This window comes from Miscanthus floridulus, chromosome 3 (assembly GCF_019320115.1).
Source record: "Miscanthus floridulus cultivar M001 chromosome 3, ASM1932011v1, whole genome shotgun sequence".
NCBI lineage: Eukaryota > Viridiplantae > Streptophyta > Magnoliopsida > Poales > Poaceae > Miscanthus > Miscanthus floridulus.
Window position 1 is genome coordinate 127,166,843 of NC_089582.1, and position 18,930 is coordinate 127,185,772.

Here is an 18,930-nt window from a genome sequence, read left to right on the forward strand (position 1 = left end):
GGCTAGACCACTTTTTTTTTTTTTTTTCTCTTTGTTCAATTTGAGACCAAAAGATGGTGTATGTATTTAAGTTCGACTGTAGCCTATTCAGAGTTCCCTTCACTGAAAAAATGTTACTTTTGTATGCCATATCTTATATTAGCATGAAATCATTGGCCTACAAGGGACGCATAAAAAAGAAGCTTTTAAAAATAAGCACCGAAAAGCATAGACAGAGAGATGATAGGGCAATGCAAAAGTCCGATTGATAAAATAATTCACTATATGAGCAATTATGCCCTATCGCATTCTCTAATTGAATTCTTAGTTCTAACTAAGCACCAGTGGAATTTTGTACTTTGTAAATTAACTGTACACAATGGTTAAAATTGACATGAGCCATGCATAATTTTAACATTCAATTTGCAGATCATATTAGAATATCACTACTAAAATAGCACTACTAAATAGAAAGTGAAATAAGTTTTAAATCAAAAAAAATTGGTTTTATTTTATCACTAAATCAGCATGATAATGTGGTAAGTGAGACTTGCTTGAAGATAAGGAGCATCAGTCGCATCTTACCTCCTTGATGGCGCGCTCAGCGCCTGGGCCTTCGCACACGGTGGGGGTGACGCTGCCGCCATCTTTGCCGCTGTCCTTGAGATCGGTCCATTGCCTACCGCCACTCCCTTTCCTCACCCTCCCTCTCAGCTTGCCTACCTTCTCTCAGTTGCGCTCGATCGCTCGTCAATCGTACAGTAATTGTCTGGGACTCTGGGTTGACCGGTGGAGCCACAAGAGTCAGCATGGATTCATGCTTTCGTGTGGTAACACTGGAACTGCAGTTGCGGGAATCCTAGGTCGCATCATTGATTGTAGTGATTTTGACTCTGGGTATGAAATCTGTTGTTGCAGTGACATTAGGTTGCGGCTAGGGCGTGTTCGCTGGTCTGAAACTTGGCTGGTTCTGTGAGAGAAAACACTGTTTGGCTGGTTTTGATGAACAGTGAAATGAGTGGGCAACCAGCCGGCTGGTCTGATTTTTTCAGACGAGTGAACACGCCATGATGGGATGTTGATAATTCACTATCCTGCAGACTGCACAACCTTTTCAGTTCCTAATATTCGTCTCCCAATGCAATCACGCTGTTATCATCCCATTTCCACTGGACTGAAAACTCTTACACCCCGTTTGGATGTATGAATTAGGCATAGAATTCAGGAATTGGTATTGTGCTAGCCGAATGCCATGCGTTTGGATGTTCACGGAATTACGGTTTGGAAACCTGTCACAATTCAAAGAGATCCGCGCGCTCACTTATCCCAGCACACGCTCAATACCGAGCTCTCGCCGTCGGTTTTGGCTGAAATTGCCCCCGCTCGTGCGCTTACTTACCCCTTCGCTCCTTTCCCCTCCTTTTTCTCCACCCGCCCGTGCTGGGTGAGCTCCTTCTTGAGCAGCCACCGACCACCGGAGACCGCGACAAGTCGTCGGAGGGACCTCGACGGCGGCGAAGGTAACTCCATCATCTACTTCGTGCCTAATCCAATCTTATATTGTCGATTTGTAGGGAATCTCTCCTTCCTCTCAATCCCTCCCATGGCGCCCCCTTCCTCTCCCTCCAATGGAGGCCCTTCCTCTGCTGAAAATCCCACCCCATCTGCCTCCTCCCATGGTTGCGTCCCCTTCCCTCCCTACCTCTCTCCTATGGTGCCCCCTCCTATGCAGCATGTCCACTCCTTTCTTCCCCCTCCCTTTGCGTTCCCTCCCCTCCCATGGCGCCCCCCTCCTGTACAGCAAGCACATCCCATATTCCCATCCACTACCCCTCTCCCATGGCTGCTCCCTTCCCCTCTTTCTCTCATGGATTTCCCTTTTCTCCCTCCCATGGTGGTTCTCCCTATTTTAATTAACCATAGAACATGAGCAAGGTCAAACTTGCTGATCCTTTCTCTGATTCTGTTGGTGAATCACAGGGGGAGTAGCATTCTGCAGTAATCAATCAAGCGAAGGTAAAGTTAACATATCTAATTTTTGGTAATGTGTTCTCTTTTTGGCTGTACAATGTCAATAGGCTCTAGATTGTTTTTAATACAACAATAGTTTGTGTGGCATACAAGAATAGTTACCCCTGTTTATTGTTAGCACTGATTTATTCCATTGTATGTTCTTTTTAAAATTCTGTGTAGCTGGTCCATGTCGAAACGGCCATTAGATTTGGTCTCATGCATAAGTGCAGAAAAGAAAAGGAGAAAGAAGCGAAGGTTGTTACTTGCAGAGCTATATCTTGCAATGGTAGTTGTGGTGGTAGATTATGTCCATAAGGAGAGGAGGCCAAGGGACCTTGGTGCGTTTAGTGATGAGGAGCACATGCAGACATTTAGAAAGTATTTGCTGAAAAACTTATATGAGGGTTCTGAAGTTACGTGCTATGACGAGCTACGTTTAACTAAGAGAAACTTCCATGACTTGTGCAACATGTTGCGTGAAAGGTGTGGGCTTTGTGGTAGTGTGTTTGTTGATGTTGAAGAAAATGCTGCTATGTTATTGCTTGTTCTTGGTCATGGTACAAAAATGAGGGTGCTTCGTGGAACATATAAGCGGTCTCTTGAAATAATTAGTAGGCTATTTTCTACTGTCTTATCTGCCATTATCTCATTATCTGGGGAGATCATCAAACTTCCTGATCCTTCAGTCCAACCCCCTGAAGATTATAAGTGGAAGTGGTTTGAGCACGCACTTGGAGCATTAGATGGGTGCCACGTTGATGTATGCATTGATGTTGCTGCTCAAGGAAGGTACAGAAATAGGAAGCAACAAATCACAACTAACATGCTAGGTGCTTGTGACCGGAACATGAAATTTGTGTATGTTCTACCTGGATGGGAGGGTTCATCTTCTAATTCAAGGGTTTTGCGTGATGCCATGTCTTGCCAAGATGCTTTTGTTGTACCCAAGGGTACGACTCCTTCAGCTTGGTTGTTTGTTTAGTGTATAATTTACTTGTTTATTTTTAGCTAACTCTCTTCCTTCATGATAGGCAAGTATTACCTAGTTGATGCCGGTTACACTAATGGTCCTGGATTTCTAGCTCCATATCGATCGACTCGCTATCACTTGAAAGAGTGGGCTGCAAGTCAACAACAGCCCAAAACTCTAAAAGAATTGTTTAACTTGAGACATTCTCGGGCTAGAAATGTGGTAGAGAGAACCTTTGGTTCATGGAAAAAATGGGGTATCTTGCGTAATCAATCTATTTTTAAAATAGAGGACCAGGTACTGTCCTATACATACGGCCTATTATAGTTGACTATAACATTGTTTGCTTCCTTTGACACCGCATTGCATTTTTGGACAGATTCGCATTATCATTGCTTGCTGTGTGTTGCACAACTTTGCAAGAGATAGACAACGCGAGATGGATGATATGCTACTGCAGGAAGTGGATAATGAGATAGCTGCAACACCAGTTGATATCCTAGATGATACTAATTTAATTAGAAATGTCCAGGTTACGACTGAGCGTAACAACTTTAGGGACCAACTAGCTAATGATATGTTCGCCGATTACCAAGCGAGGCTTGGTTAATGGCTGCCCTGTGTGCATTTTGTATGTAGTGAGATGGGGTATTATGTATGTAGGTAGATGGGGCTTTGTGGGTTTTTTGTGTGATAGGCAGATGGGATATATGCTTTTGGGATGTATGGCTGCTGTGTTTTGTTGTGCGTGCATCCTCTCAAGTGTCAAAATTAATATATAATAGTATTCGTTCTCAACTATTTATGTCTGTTAAATTATTGCCTAATTTCTACCTTTCTGATATATACCATTCTAGCACCATGACTGAACCCAAAACAAAGAAAGGTCATAGGACTTACCTCACTTGGACAGAAGAAATGGATAGTGCACTCCTAGAAGTTCTTGTTGAGCATCACAACAATGGCGATCATGCCCAAAATGGATGGAAGCCACATGTGTACAGTGCGGCAATCAGAAATGTTCGAGAGAAGTGCAATGTGGATATCACAAAGGAGAACATCACTTCAAGATGCAAAACCTTTGACAAACATTATGAAGTTATTAGCAAGATACTTGCTCAAAGTGGGTTTGGCTGGGATTGGGAAAATCATAGGCTCTCAATTGATAGTGACGATGTTTGGAGTAAATATGTGGAGGTGAAAGGTCCTTGTTTGGTTTTGGTAATTGAGTGACAACTTAAGTGGACTAATTATGTTTATATGAGATACACAGGTGATTAGTCCACAGGTACATGTGTATGAGCAACATATGCCATGGAGGTGAAAATGGCTTGGAGATGTTGCAAAGCTCACACATGTGATGATGAAGGAGCTTATTGCACATGAGACATGGCATTGAGTCATGTGATCAAGGTGGAGAAGATTAAGACAAGACTTGGCTTGATGGACCGGTTGCAAGCGTGAAGGGCAAGTCAAAGGCTTTGGAGTGATGGACCGCGTGGCGGTGAAGCTTGAGCAAGACTTGGCGTCGATGGACGATGGCAACGGTGAAGAGCAAGTGAAGTCAAGATCGATGAACCAATATGATCACGTGATGATATGAAGTGGATCATATCATTGTTGATAGTGTTAGTGCATGTGTTGCATCGACATTGAAGGAGATGGAATGGAATGCGCAAGGCAAAGGTATAACCTAGAGCATTTCATTTCACCGGTCATAGGTGTGTAGAGAAATTTATGACCGGGTTTAGGATAGATGGCCATACTATCAAGAGGGGCAAACTTATTTGCATATCGGTCATCTAGTGCCACTCGAGTTATCTAACTTTACATCGTCGTTAGGATCGAGTGGCGTGGCAAGTTGAGTGGCTAACATCCTTTGGGAAATGATTGTGAAAAGCTAACACATATACACATGGTGGTGTACACTTGGTGATGTTGGCACATTTACAAAGGAGGTGGTGTTTGCAGGGGTGAGATGGGTTTGGGTCCCTCTCTTGGGAAAATAGAATGCCTATTTTCTATTGCACAAGATGCAAATTCTTGTGGTTGGCACATTAGAGCAAGGGTAAAGAAGTTAGAAGTAAAAACGAGTTGATCGCGAAGACGCTGGCGTCGGTCAACTGACCGGACACTGGGTCTGAAAGCACTGGACGCTGGCAGCATGCGTCTGGTCGAGCTGGTCGGTCGGCACAGTACCGAGGGTATTGCACCGAATGCTGGTCTGTGTCCGGTCAAGGTGGACCAGACGCGTCCGGTCAAAGAAATATGCCTCGGAGAGCTTACTGGAAACGATCGGACGCTGAGGTCCAGCGTCCGGTCAGTTGAAGCTGCTGCGTCCAGTCAGGTCAAGTGACCGTTGGAATCGGGACACGTGGCCGTCTGCGGGCAATCGGACGCTGAGATCCAGCGTCCGGTCAACACGACCGGAGCGTCCGATCGGCCCGATTTTTGCCCAATGAAGGGGTAACGGCTAGTTTAGCCCTTGGGGCTATAAATAAAAGTGGCCTTCGGCCATGGCTGGCAGAGAGAGCACCTAAGAAGACTTAGTGTCCATGCTTTGTGAGTGCTTGAGAGCCCTCCATCACACACATACTTGATAGTAATCATTCGATTGTGTGAGTGAGCGATTCTAGTGTGATTGCATCGTGAGGTTGCATCGAGTGGCACTAGGTGATCGAGTTGCAAGCCGGTGGTGCTTGTTACTCTTGGAGGTTGCCACCTTCTAGATGGCTTGGTGGTGGTCTCCATTGAAGCCCGCAAGAAGCTTGTGTGGCGCTTCGGAGAAGTGCTTGTGAGGGGCACTTGTGCTCGCCCCGCGGGAGTCGCGAAGAGCAACTTTAGTAAAGCGTGTCATTGAGCTACCCTCACTCAAGGGGTAGGTTCTTGCGGCGCCCGACGTGCGGGCTTGGCGGGTGATGCCAATTAGCCGCCGAACCACCAAGTGAGCGGTCGACACAACGAGGACTAGCGTGTTGGCAAACACGTGAACCTCGGGAGAAAAATCATCGTGTCAACCTTGTTCTTCCCGTTGGTTTGCATTCCCGTTACACAAGCTTGCAATTACTTTTATATACATTGAGCTTGTGTTGTTGCTTTAATAATTAGTTAGCTTATGTAGCTTGCTAATTACCTTCTTGCTTGTGTAGCAAAGGAGTAGCTCCCTCGCGTGGCTAATTTGGTTTGTGTAACCTTGTTAGTCACATTGCTTAGTTTGTGTAGCTAAGTATTTGCGCTCTCTAATTTGGCATTGGTTGCCTTGTTATTGAGCATTGCTAGTGAGCTTAGTTGGCTTTGTGCTTTTGCTTACTAGCATGTGTAGGAGCTCCCTTGTTGCTTAAAGTACTAGTGGTATATGTTTGTGTGACCTTGCTTCTAGAATTGGTTAGGAGAGCTCTAGCTAGCCCGGCACCTTTGTTGCTTGATTAGTATCTTTGCAAGGTGCTAGTGAACATAGAGAGAGGGGTGTAGTCTTGGCTAGACCGATAGTTTTAATTTCGCACTTATTTCGGTTAGCCAACGTGATTAAGTTTTAAAAAGGACTATTCACCCCCCTCTAGTCGCCATCTCGACCCTTCAGGAGGTATGCAGCATGATAACTTGAACTGTATTACATGATAATCTGAACTATCTTGCATTTCATATATACTTTTGTCTCTATTTTATAGGCTAATAAATTTGTTGCTTGTTACAAGACCAAAGTTGTCAAGAACTAGGATGCGATCAGCACCATCTACTCCAAAGATCATGCCACTAGTCAAGCTGCTAGGACAGGTGTTGAAAGTGCTCAGGAGATGGCAAATGGCACTGACCAGAACTCCAATGAGGGCTCTCCAGAATTTCCGACAGTGCCATCTCAATTGGGAAAGAGACCTAGAACAGGTGAAACCCTTGTGTCTTTGCTTGGAGACATTAAAGCATCATTTGATTCTACTATGAAGTCAACTGAACCTGTGGAACTACCCAAGGCTACTTCACCACGTGAGATCCTTGAGGCACTTGACAAAATACCAGATTTGGGACGTGATGATTATCTACGAGCATATGGTATGATGAATCGTGATGATCGAATTTTCAAAGCACTTTTGGAGCTTCCCATGGACATGAGAAAGGATTGGGTGCTGATGGAGATTAAGAACGAAGGAGTTAGAATGGGAAGACACTGAACAGTAGTGAACTTGTCCCATCTAATGTAATGTTTGTAGGTGGTAATGCTTCCCTGCTCATTTTGTGTTACATTATGCACCTGTAGTGATGATTTGAACTTGTATTTTAGCCAAAACATTGTCTTTTTGTATTAGAATTTATGGGTTGTATCCTATATGAGCAGTGGCACAATGAACTTTTTAGTTGTACCGTTGAAGCAAATATTTGGTTCTAAAATTTGTGTGCCATTGCAGCATGCCTATGCACATGTTAAGCCATTGATCCTAGTAATGTACGTGCCAAATTATTTTCATTTTTTAATTGACATTAAATTATTTAGAATTATATTATTGTTAATTTCATATTTTCTATTAACCAATTAAAATAAATATTTATGAAAGTATAAGCAACCTATATGACTCACATATTCTCATGTTCAAACTCAGAAAAACACGAATTCATCAAAAGTATGCATCCAAACAGGAATTGAAATTTGGAGACTGTTTAGATTGTAGCAAGCAATTTCAAGTGCCATCCAAACATCCATATTGGAATTACACATCATTTCCAATTCAGCTAGCTTTGGTATTGGCCCTCGAATTCCATATACACAATTCAATGCAGCATCCAAACGGAGCCTTATTGAATTGGTTGACTACTCCAGTAACTTGGTATGCAGTATGCTAGTTCCCAATTGTTGCTTCACTAGTGTATGCTCTAGCTGATTGCTTTGATTTAGAGGGAAATATGATTATATGTAGATTTGTATGACAAATTCGATCCATTTCCATGTTTTGGTCACTAACATTGATTGGAAGAACTGCTCATTTGTGATTTCCTGTTTAGGTCTATGATGTGTACAAGCTCTACCCTCTTAGGCTTGATATTCATCAGTTAGTATATCTTCTAACCTTGTTTTTTTTTAAACAGTCTGTGCCGTGCTGTTGACTGTTGTCATGGGAATAAGATACGCCAAAACACGAAAGACAATGCCCACTGGAATTATTGCTGCTGTCAGGTTTGCTCAAACCTCCCTTCCTCATTCGGGCACGAGTTTGTTGTGCCAAGTTCTTGTATATATGTACTCTATTCTAATCTCGTTATGGTACACGATTTGGTCCTACACGTTATGTATCCCGGTGCGTAACATGGCTAAACCCCCAGGCGGGAGAGCTTTGCATTGTTATATCTCCTCTGTCTATGATTCGGTAGTTCCTCTTTGTTCTCTTTTTCAGCATGGCTACAATCATGCAAAATGCCCAAAATGAGTTATTTAGTTCCTGAGCTTCAATTCTTGTCCACTGCAGATGGAGCACCTAGTATGGCTCCAAAGTTTGGCTAAGCATTCTACTTGTATTATCCTTTCACTCTTTAGTTATTGGAAATTAGCAATCCGGTGACCTTCACTGAGCCACTCTTTAGTCGTAGGCTTGTGTCTTGACAACAGACCTCGTTATGACATCATTTCCTTCTGTCATTCATTTGCAGTGCAATTGTATTGATATTTTACGTGTACAAGATATCAACTGCTGGCAACAAGGTTTATATCCCGGTGAGTGCCGAGTGAGTCTGCTCGAGCTTGGGTCGTCTGGTGTACATGCTGTTTCTATAGCAATTAAATGTGAAGACAACAAAATCATCAATTTCATCAGTTGTATTTTAGTGAGGCAAACACTGTACCAAACAAGACTATTGCGGTGATGACGTGCCCATCAATTATTAAATTGTACAGCATGGACGCCACAAGAAAAGAAAAGCTGTTTTTGTACACTGTTAAACTCACTGATTTGCTATAGCACCATACGGTTTCTTCTGTGATCCAATCGGCAAATGAGATGCATTATTATCTTATAGTGTGCCTTTCTAGCGTAACACAGTTATGCAGATCTGCTGCCAAGTTTTGTCTTAAGATCATGGCGATACCTTCTGCTCAAGTTCTATGGGCAGTCCGTGCAGCGGCAATGGCATGGGGTCCCTGGCAAATGTGTCGTTCTTGCAGCAGAGCTTCCACCTAAATCGCCTGACGAGGTAATGCATCGTCACAAGCGTCTCGATCCTGGCGAACTCCATGCCGACGCAGATCCTCGGACCACCGCCGAACGCGACGAACGAGAACGGTGGCGCCGCTGCCGCCGACTGGTTCTCGAACCGAGACGGGTCAAACATGGTCGGCTCGGGGAAGATGTCCGGGTCCATGTGCGTCACGCTCGCCACCCAGAACACCTGCCATCCTTTTGGGATGAGGTAGCCGTCGAACTCGACGTCCTGTAACGCTCGCCGGAAGTCGCCGAACATGGGAGGCACCAAGCGAAGGGTCTCCAGCGCGACGCGCCACGTGTACTTCATCTTCGCCAGGTCCTCCCAGTCCAGGGCCTCGCCGTCGCCCTTGCTCTTTGCGATGTCGTCGTGCTCTGCGTCGCGAGCCGTGGCGGCGGTCACCTCAGAGCATAGTGAATATGACGTGAGAACGGTGCGTTCTAGTTGGGTTTCTCACCTTGGACCATGGCGGCGAGGGTGTCCGGGTCGTTGGCAAGCTGGCGGACCATGAACGTCATGAGGATGGACGACGTGTCGTGGCCGGCGACGAGGGCCACTACGGAGTTGTCCACGATCTCCTTCTCGCTCAGCAGCGGCGCGCCGCTGTGGTCGGTCAGACTGAGCAGGCACGCGATGAGGTCGCTGCTCCGGGAGGCCTCGCCCCTTTCCAGCTTGGCCCTGGTCTCCCGTAAGATCCCGGCGATCAACCGGCGAGCCCTGGCGCTGGCCCTGAGGCTCCGGCTGAACGCCGTGAACGGCAGGTTCACCGGGACGGCCCAGATGCCATCCATGACGCGCTCGAAGTCGCCGGCGAGCGCGTCCTGGAGCGGGCTCCGCTCGAGGCCGAAGAGCAGCAGGCAGATGATGTCGAATGTTAGCCTCTTCATGAGCGGCATCACCGTGACGGTGCGGCGGCCGGCCCAGCACTCGTCGAGGTGGCGCCGCACCTCGCCGTCGATCTTGCCCACGTACAGCCTCAGCATGTCCGGCTTGAGGAACTCGGCCAGCGCGCCGCGGATCCGCTTGTGGTCGGCGCCTGTGACCTCCAGGATGCACTTCTCCCCGAGGATCCTCTGCACCGACCGGGGCTGCTGCATCGCCAGGGCGCTGCTGAAGAAGGTGAACTTGTTGGCCGCGGGCCCCGCGAGGAGCACCGTCGGCGCGCCGAACAGCGATAGCTTGGACACCGGGCCGTACCGGTGTATCCGGTCCTGGATCCACCGCTCGCCGGTGTTGGCGCGCATGGCGCGGAGAAGGCTCAGGCTCTGGCCGATCACCGGCAGGCCCAGGGAGCCCGGGGGCAGCTTGGCCGCGGCCGGCCGCCGTGGCTTATTTGCCCTCGTTAGGAGATGGAGGAGCACGGGCAAGGCGACGGCGATTAGCGCTAGGAGAAGAGAGGAATCCATTGGAGAAGAAGTTGGTGATGCTGCAACCTCCTGAACTCAAGAGGAAGAGGAATGGAGGATGCTCAGCTCAGGAGTCCAGGTCTAGGAGAGGTGATATACATAGGCGTCGCATCACTGCAGTCTGCTGTGCACGAGGAGCAGGCTGCTCTGTTTTGTCCGGTTCGTTTGGGATAAAAATACTGTTTTGCACTAAAAAATACTGATTATAACCAAGCGAACAGGGGTTTCCACAGCTGCTTCGGCTGCTGCAGCAGCCAGCAAAGCACCCGGCTCTCACAAAAGTTCAGTGCTGACGCTGGCTGTCTGTCAGCTGCGTTACAAAAGTCAAGAGCATCTTGTCTGAGCATCGCATGCGCAGATACCGCAGGGGCATAAGACATGTATTTGCCTCATGGGATGGGATGATTTAACGTGTACTACTTTGTCCTTAAACAAATATAAGAGTGAAATACACTTGCAGTTCTTTAACTTGTGGGTCCGTGTCAATCCAGTCCATGAATTTGTAAACGCGGAAAATTGATCTCTGAACTTGTCAAGTTGTTCACCGCAGGTTCATTTACCATCCGGCGCGGCCTCTAGGCGACGTGGTAGTGCCAGCGTGGCGGACGAAGCACGTGAGCCGCACGTTTCAACGGGCCTGCCACGCTCTCTTGCCGGTCGCGCAACACCCGCTCGGCCGCGCCGCTCGCCTGCCGGCACCGCGTGCGGTCGGCCGCGGCACCGCGCTCGCCCGCTGGCTCCCTGTGCTCGCTACCGCATGCGCTTGCCGGAGCCGCCGCGCCGCCCGCCAGTGCTGCCATGCTCGCCCGCCGGCACCGTGTGCGCTCCTCCGCGGCACGGCGCTCGCTGGCTCCGCTCGCTCGTGTGCGCTTGCCCACGATGCGCGACACACCGAAGTCCGACAGCTTCGCAGCGCCGGACTCCGACAGCAGCACGTTCGTGGGCTTCACGTCGCGGTGCACCACGGCGCCCTCGCGGAACCCGTGCAGGTAAGCCAGCCCATCCACCACGTCCACGGCCACCTCCAGCCGCCGCCGCCACGGCAGCGGAGGCTCTCCCTAGAACAGCGCGCGCCACAGGTTGCCACCCGCCATGTACTCGTACACGAGCGCGTGGTCGCCGCGGCCGCGGCCGCCGAGGCAGTAGCCGACGAGCGTGGTGAGGTTGCGGTGCCGCAGCTTGGCGAGCACGGCCACCTCCGCGTAGAACTCGAGACCTTCTTGGACCGGTAGATCTTCTTGATGGCCACACGCTGCCCCGACGGGAGGTGGCCGAGGTACACCTTCCCGGCGCCGCCAGTGCCCAGTAGCAGCTTCTTGTCGTATCCGTTCGTAGCTTGCATCAGCTCTGCCTTGGTGAAGATGTAGAGACCTTCACACGGTAGGGGCGGCAGCGACGCCACCGAGTCGTCGTCGTCGTTGCTCGAGTCGTTGCCGCTCTCTCTGTCTCCTCCTATAGTCATCCTACGTCGACGACGGATTCTTGCAACTACCACGGCGGCAAAGCCGAGACAGACGACTGCCGCGACGCCTGCCGCAGTCGAGCCGGCGGCGATGGGCACAATACTTTTGCTCGACGAATAAGAAGAACTGGAAGCAGGTGGAGGGGACTGGGTGGCCGAGACAGCAGCAGGCGGCGGCCGCGGCGGTGAAGGGACGAGGTCGCCGGTGCCGAGGCTGTTGACGTTCTCAAGGACCTAGAGCATGCAGATAGCGTAGTCGCTGTAGCGGCGGGGGCACGCGCGACCAGACGGCGACGGTGGCCGCCATCCCGCAGGGCACGAATCCTTGGTGCGCGCGCTGGCCAGCATCTCGTAGGTGGTGGCCATCACCGCGCCGGGGCACTCGGAGCAACCGGGCGTGTCGGGCCGTACGGGCGGCGCGCGCTTCGAGCCCGGCGCGGCGCAGAGGCGCGTGGCGTTGGGAAGCGCGGTCGGCGCCAGCGCGCGCACGCCGATGATGGTGGCCAGCTGGCACGGGCGGCTACCCGCCGCGAGCTGCTTGCCGGGGTCGCCGGTGAGGTCGCAGGAGCCTTCGTTCCGATGAGGAGGGACCGAGACACGGGGCCTCCAGCGAGCAGCAGGGCCGCGAAGGCGTCGGAGCACGCGGTGCCGGCAGGCGAGCGGCGCGGCCGAGCGGGGCTTGCGCGACCAGCAAGTGAGCGTGGCAGGCCCATTGAAACGTGCGGCTCACGTGCTTCGTCCGCCACGCTAGCACTGCCACGTCGCCGGGAGACCGCGCCAGATGGAAAATGGACCTGCGGTGAACAACTTGACAAGTTCAGGGGTCTATTTTTCGCGTTTGCAAGTTCGTGGACCGAATTGGCACAGACCGATAAGTTAAAGGGCCGCTAGTGTATTTCACTCAAGATATAACTATGATATACGTACCAGTTTAAATATTTCACGTTTAACCAAGTTTTTAATAAATAATATTTATATTTATAACTCCAAATCAATTTATTACGAAAATATATTTCATAATTAATTTAATAATATTTATTTGATATTATAAATATTTATATTTTTTATTTATAATTGGTCAAATTTGGTATACTGAAATATGATATTATTTTAGAATTCATTCTTCTCGGGACGAAAGGAGTATTTGCCCCGTGTCAGGACTTAGAAATTATGAATTACATCAAACTGACGACTTTATAAGAATCTAAATTACTTGTACGTGGCAAGCATTTCGAAGGGATGCTTGATCAGCGAGGGCTACTGGCTAGTTTGTTAACAGATAGTTTGAGACTTGGTGGCTAAATAATTAGTCCCCCTCCTATTTAGAAAGGCTAAGACTAATAATTTTAGCTAATCTTTAGCTGACTAACAACTAGCCTTTAGTATTCAATCAGCAGTTGGTTGTACTCGGCTTTTTAATGGTCTATATTTGTTTGAGATTTGTACTAATTTGTTTCATTTTTGTCTCCTTAGTTTTGTTCAAGGGTTGATTTCTTTTGATTGGGTCATGGTGCAGAGCCACCAAGACAACAACAGGCGCAGCTACCAAAATTCGAGTTGTACTTGTCTTGTATGCATGAATTTATCTCTTTGTGTGCAAGGATAGTGAAAATTTAACCATAATAACAGTTTTTGCATTTTTTTATGAATGTGTTATGTGTTGGCACCCCTGGAATGTATATAGCTCCGCCAACCCATGCGTTGCATCTCCAATAATGAAGAAAAACAATGGTTTGAAGAGAAGTATTATCATTAATGAACAAATATATGTGTACAATAACACAAACAAAAACCTGCTTTGTTGTCTTTCAAGTTGTTGAACGGTTCAAGTTGAATCGGCCTCGCATGATGGTTTAGTACATATAAGTAGAAAGAAGATTCACACCGATACCGAACATACGACGCATGGTTGTGCTTTTTTTATGAGTTCGCTCACCACTAAATTGGAGTTGCCCTTATGCAACGATTCGTGGATTGATGCCAGGAAGTATTGTAAGAGTGCATTGCAATATTGTTTTGTAATATGATTGTCGGGTTCATAAACCCGGGGTCCCTCATGGACCGGCTTCCCAACAAAGGCTCGGCCCAGCAGATGACGTCGCGAACGACACACAACTCGTGGGCCGGCCCAAAAACCTAAACGACAGGTCAGAAGGGCGATCCAATCTCTGACTGGAAGGCCTGACCAAGAAGAAATGGCGCCCGCTTCCGACTCTGGCCCGCCTCTCCGACCGAAAGGCCTCGCTTCCGACTCCGGCCCGCCTCTCCGACCGGAAGGCCGGGCCGAGGAGGAACAGCGCTCGCTTCCGACTCCAGCCCGCCTCTCCAACCGGAAGGCCTGGCCAAGGAACGTCGCTCGCTTCCGACTACGATCCGCTTCTCTGACCGAAAGGCCTAGCCAACAACGCTTCCAACTCCAAAGCCGCGTCTCCGACCAGGGATGCATCGAACCTCTGCTTACATCTCTTCTACAACTGGCGCAGTCAGAGCCGACTAGGACCAACCGACCAGGGACGCCTGCTCGGTAAGGACCCAGGGAATAGGCATAACAAATAAAGCAGGATGCACAAAGTCAACCGTAATACCAAGGACCGTAACATGTACACCTACAGGATAGTACCAACAGGACATGTCAGAAGGGTGCCATGTAACCTTCCAGGCATGTCAGAACCCAAGCAGTGTTGTGGGCGTCGACATTTGCCCTACAGTATTGTGGGCGCCCTAAAACTCCCATACCAGGCGAACTAGGTAAAACCCCCACATACCTCTAGGCATCAACAGTATGGCAGGCACCAACATCTGTCATACCAGAAGAAGACGATATAATCTTCCACATGTATCTGACATTAACAGTGTTATGGGCGCCTACAATCATCTTATACCCGATGGCGTGGGCAACAAGACTTAGCATACGTACACTCTCCCTCTCTCACTTGTAAGGCTACCCCCTTCATCTATAAAAGGGGATACGCTCTCTCCCAACAAAAGGAGATCAGTTCACTCACATCGATTCACCCTCTGCTAGCTTTAGACACTCTAAAGCTACACAAAGTGCATGCTTGAATAGTTAGCGCACGTAGGAGCTCCCGTCACTCTTGGCCCTTCAGTCCGGGGTCCAACCAGACCTCTTGCATCCCCCATCTTACTCCCTTCTGTTTGTAACACCACAACAAACTTCGAGCACCTGGGCTCAGGAATAAAGTCATCGACCGACTCAAACTGGACGTAGGGCACGTTGCTTGAACTAGTATAAACCCTGTGTCATTGAGTGCTAGGCCACATCCGATCACAACGTACAACAAAACTACAAATATTTACATGTTGGTCACTTTCTACACCGACAGTTGGCGCCGTCCGTGGGGAAGACGCTGTACGTTCACGCTTTTTGGTCATCGGATGGCCCATTTTTCCGCCTTCTTCGCCATGGCGGGCTCAAGCGATATGGCTCGCTTTGGCTCGCTGGAGTTTCCCGCACTCCCACCTATTGGGATGTGGGTTCCACCCATCTTCGAGCCACCCTAGTCCTTCCTCTTCAAAAGCCTAGACTTCATCGCCGACTGGCTCGACGTGCTGCACCTCCACAAGGAGGCACTTGTTTCGGGGCCCATCAGAGGGGCGCCCTTCATCGGCTCTGGGACTCCCGGCGACTTCAATGACTAGGCGCCTGCGCTTCATTCCGAGCATACGCTCTACTCAAACCTCGCTGTGAGTAACATACGCTGTGTTATTTACTCGCTATCTACTATCTTCCGTCGATTCTCCGGAGGGACCCCGTTGTCCCTACCGCAACCGCCATTCAACCGGTCCCCCTATGGCCTTGCGTCCCCCACAAACGCGTATGCCCGAGGGCTCCAAAAGATGCTGACGCTGCCTCCTCTCACATCTGAATTCTTGGGGATGGCGAGCTAGGCTCCCACCTATTTCTACAAATTCATAGATGATGAGGTTGAAAGTGTCGGCTCTAGCATCGGTGATGCGGCACCTAGTCACCGTCCGTCCTGGGAGTGCGCTATGGCGGACGCTCTAGGACAGCCATCGGTGGTAGCGGAGTCCTTGTAGACTCACACCCCTTTGGACCCTCGTGCGGGGGCCCTCACCCTTGCACAAGAGCACGGCGAGGAGCTGCGACAAAGGCAGCAGAACTAGCCTCCACCTGCGTCGGCGCGCTTGGCGCACCATGATGTGCCCCGTGCGTGTCACCCAGCGAGCGACGCTCAGGGCCACGCCCATTAGGTCCAGCACAACATCATGGATGGGGGGAACAATCCCCCATAGTTCACTTGGCTGGCCAAAACATCATCGCGGCAGCGATGCTTCTATGTGGCCTTCCCAAGCTGGACAACCCTAGGTATAGGCGATCCATCAAAACCTCCAGGCACTGGTGGAAACCACTGTCGTTCTACAGGCGAAAAGCTCCACGTCGTGCCACTGACTCATGGCCTCTCTCCCCACTAAGGGAGCGGGAGACGCACCAGATGAATCGCTCCATCCGCTCGCCACTATGGCCGCCGGGCGTGGAACGCGCCACAGCATGACCCTGCACCTGCTCCACATCGATCGCCTATGCACGAATGCCTCAGGCTGAAGCTAGATGCTCGCAGCATCATCAGCAGCCGGCGTCGGGTCTGGCATGATGATGACGTCCATCGGGCGATGGTGAGAGCAGACGACACAAGCTCTAGCCGGACCATTGAGGAGATCAGTGAAACGCACCCCAGGCGTGGTCACCGACCCAACGACTGGAGTCCCAGCCCAGATGGCCTAGGACCACAGGCCTTTGGATGGCGCATACAGAGAGCGTCGTTCCCACAGCGTTTCCAACCGCCTACCAACATCACCAAGTATACTAGGGAGACAAACCCCGATATATGGCTCGAAGACGTTCGGCTCACCTGCTGAGCTAGAGGGGTGGATGATGATCACTTCATCATTCAGTACCTCCCCATCTACGTGGGGGAACACAGTTGACCATGGCTCGAATTGCTCCCGCACGACAGCATCCACGACTAGGCAGACCTCAAGAGGATCTTCGCCGGGAATTTCTAGGGGACATATGTCCACCCTAGAAACTCCTATGACCTCAAGACCTGCTAGCAAGAGCCCAGTGAGTCCTTGTGGGATTATATCCATAGGTTCTCAAAGCGGTGCAACTCCCTACCTGATGTCATCGACATGGACATCATTAGCGCATTCCTCTCTGGGGCAACCTGTGAGTCCCTGATCCACAAGCTTGGCTGCCTAAAGCCCTGTACCACCCGTGACCTGCTCAACGTCGCCATGAACCATGCCTCCAGCAAGGAGGCGGTTGGAGTGGTCTTCAATGAAGGCCAAAACAAAGGCAAGGCCAAGCACGAGGACCAAGACGAGGGCCCCTCCACGTAGAGAGGCAAGAAGAACAAAAATGATCAGCGCCGATCGACCAACTCCGCATTGGTTGCCGTAGCTGATCGTGTGGGCAAGCAGCCCTAACAGGGCCTACCTGACCACTTCAGCAAGCTCATGGATATCTCCTACACTAACCACGCTTACCCCATCAAGCACCTCTACAAGGACTGTGAGCTCCTCAAGCACTTCCTGCAATAGTCTAGTGGGTCAAAAGAAGGAAAGGGCAAGGAGGCAGCAGCCAAGAAAAGAGGCGCGACGGGCAAGGATGAGGATGGCTTCCCTGACCCCAAGGAATGCATCATGATCTTTGGGGGATCCGATGCTGTCTACTCCAAGCGCTAGCATAAAATGCGCTACCAAGAGGCATGCGTCGTTGAAACGGCCGTCCCCTCCTTCCTTCACTGGTCAGAATCTCCGATCACTTTCGATCAAAGGAACCATCCATCCCACATCGCCAGACCGAGACACTACTCGCTCGTCATCAACCCCATTGTTCGCAAGAAGCGCCTCACCAATGTGCTAATGGATGGAGGCAGCGGCCTCAACATCCCCTACGTCGCCATGCGCATCCCTCGGTCGGAGCTTTGACCGACGAGCTCTCCCTTCCATGGTGTGATCCTAAGAGCATAGGCATACTCGCTCAGGTAAATCGACCTACCCATCATGTTTGGTGATCGAGCCAACTTCTGCTTGGAGGTGCTTACCTTCGAGGTGGTGGACTGTCTAGGGTCTTACCATGCCATCTTGGGGTAGCCTTGCTACGCCAAGTTCATGGCGGTCCCCAACTACACCTACCTGAAGCTGAAGATGCTGGGACCGAACAACGTCATCACTGTGGGTAGCACCTTCTCGCACGCCTTCACGTGCGACCGCGAGCATTATGAGCTCACCACTGCCATCATCAACTCTTTCAAGCTCCCATGGCTCAAGGAGTTGTTGACCCCAGTAGTCCTGGACTGCAACAAACCAACCTCCTCGACGTCCTTCTACTCGCTTGAGGAAACTAAGGTGGTGGGGATCGACCCCACTGACCCAACCAAGAAGGTGTGGATTGGGACCCAGCTCGCTGCCAAATAGGAATACAAGCTCGTCGACTTTCTGCGCGCCAACCGTGATGTCTTTGCATGGAAACCATTTGACATGCCGAGCATACCACGGGACGTCGCTGAGCACGCACTATGCCTCATCCCGGGCTCAAAGCCCACCAAGCAACGCCTATAACGCTTTGATGATGAGAGACGTAGGGCTATAGGCAAAGAGATTGCCAAACTCCTAGCAACCGAATTCATCAAAGAGGTATTCCACTTCAATTGGCTTGCTAATCATGTTCTTGTTCAAAAGAAGACTAAGAAATGGAGAATGTGCGTTGATTATACTGGCCTCAACAAAGCGTGTCCAAAGGATCACTTTCCTTTGCCACGCATAGACCAGATAGTCGACTCCACCTTGGGATGCGAGATCCTCTGCTTTCTAGATGCCTATTCAGGCTATCACCAAATTGCGATAAAAGAGTCTGATCAACTTGCAACCTC

The 18,930-nt window shown here is 49.9% G+C and overlaps 2 protein-coding genes and 2 pseudogenes across 2 annotated transcripts; 2 read left to right on the top strand and 2 right to left on the bottom strand.

Annotated features, from left to right (window-relative positions):
* Positions 1-2,179: 2,179 nt before the first annotated feature.
* Positions 2,180-3,572, top strand: LOC136544391 (protein ALP1-like). The gene is made up of 3 exons (XM_066536572.1): positions 2,180-2,942; positions 3,024-3,259; positions 3,342-3,572. The coding sequence occupies exons 1-3, from the start codon at positions 2,180-2,182 to the stop codon at positions 3,570-3,572; spliced, it is 1,230 nt and encodes a 409-aa protein (XP_066392669.1).
* A 275-nt stretch (positions 3,573-3,847) lies between these two features.
* On the top strand, positions 3,848-7,128 carry LOC136544393 (uncharacterized; annotated as a pseudogene).
* Positions 7,129-8,750: 1,622 nt separating this feature from the next.
* LOC136546848 (beta-amyrin 28-monooxygenase-like) lies at positions 8,751-10,639 on the bottom strand. Its single transcript, XM_066538817.1, has 2 exons — positions 9,603-10,639; positions 8,751-9,519 (listed from the first exon to the last, which is right to left on the bottom strand). The coding sequence occupies exons 1-2, from the start codon at positions 10,549-10,551 to the stop codon at positions 9,020-9,022; spliced, it is 1,449 nt and encodes a 482-aa protein (XP_066394914.1). The 5' UTR covers positions 10,552-10,639; the 3' UTR covers positions 8,751-9,019.
* Positions 10,640-11,126: 487 nt separating this feature from the next.
* LOC136544394 (uncharacterized) lies at positions 11,127-12,726 on the bottom strand (annotated as a pseudogene).
* Between the last annotated feature and the right edge of the window lie 6,204 nt (positions 12,727-18,930).

Bases quoted from the DNA above. Each gene is read 5' to 3' on its own strand.
- LOC136544391 (XM_066536572.1), top strand. From the start codon at position 2,180: ATGTCGAAACGGCCATTAGATTTGGTCTCATGCATAAGTGCAGAAAAG. The intron at 2,943-3,023 runs GTACGACTCCTT...CCTTCATGATAG, and splicing joins TGCTTTTGTTGTACCCAAGG to GCAAGTATTACCTAGTTGAT. The intron at 3,260-3,341 runs GTACTGTCCTAT...ATTTTTGGACAG, and splicing joins TTTTTAAAATAGAGGACCAG to ATTCGCATTATCATTGCTTG.
- LOC136546848 (XM_066538817.1), bottom strand. From the start codon at position 10,551: ATGGATTCCTCTCTTCTCCTAGCGCTAATCGCCGTCGCCTTGCCCGTG. The intron at 9,520-9,602 runs GTGAGAAACCCA...CTCGCGACGCAG, and splicing joins CCTCGCCGCCATGGTCCAAG to AGCACGACGACATCGCAAAG.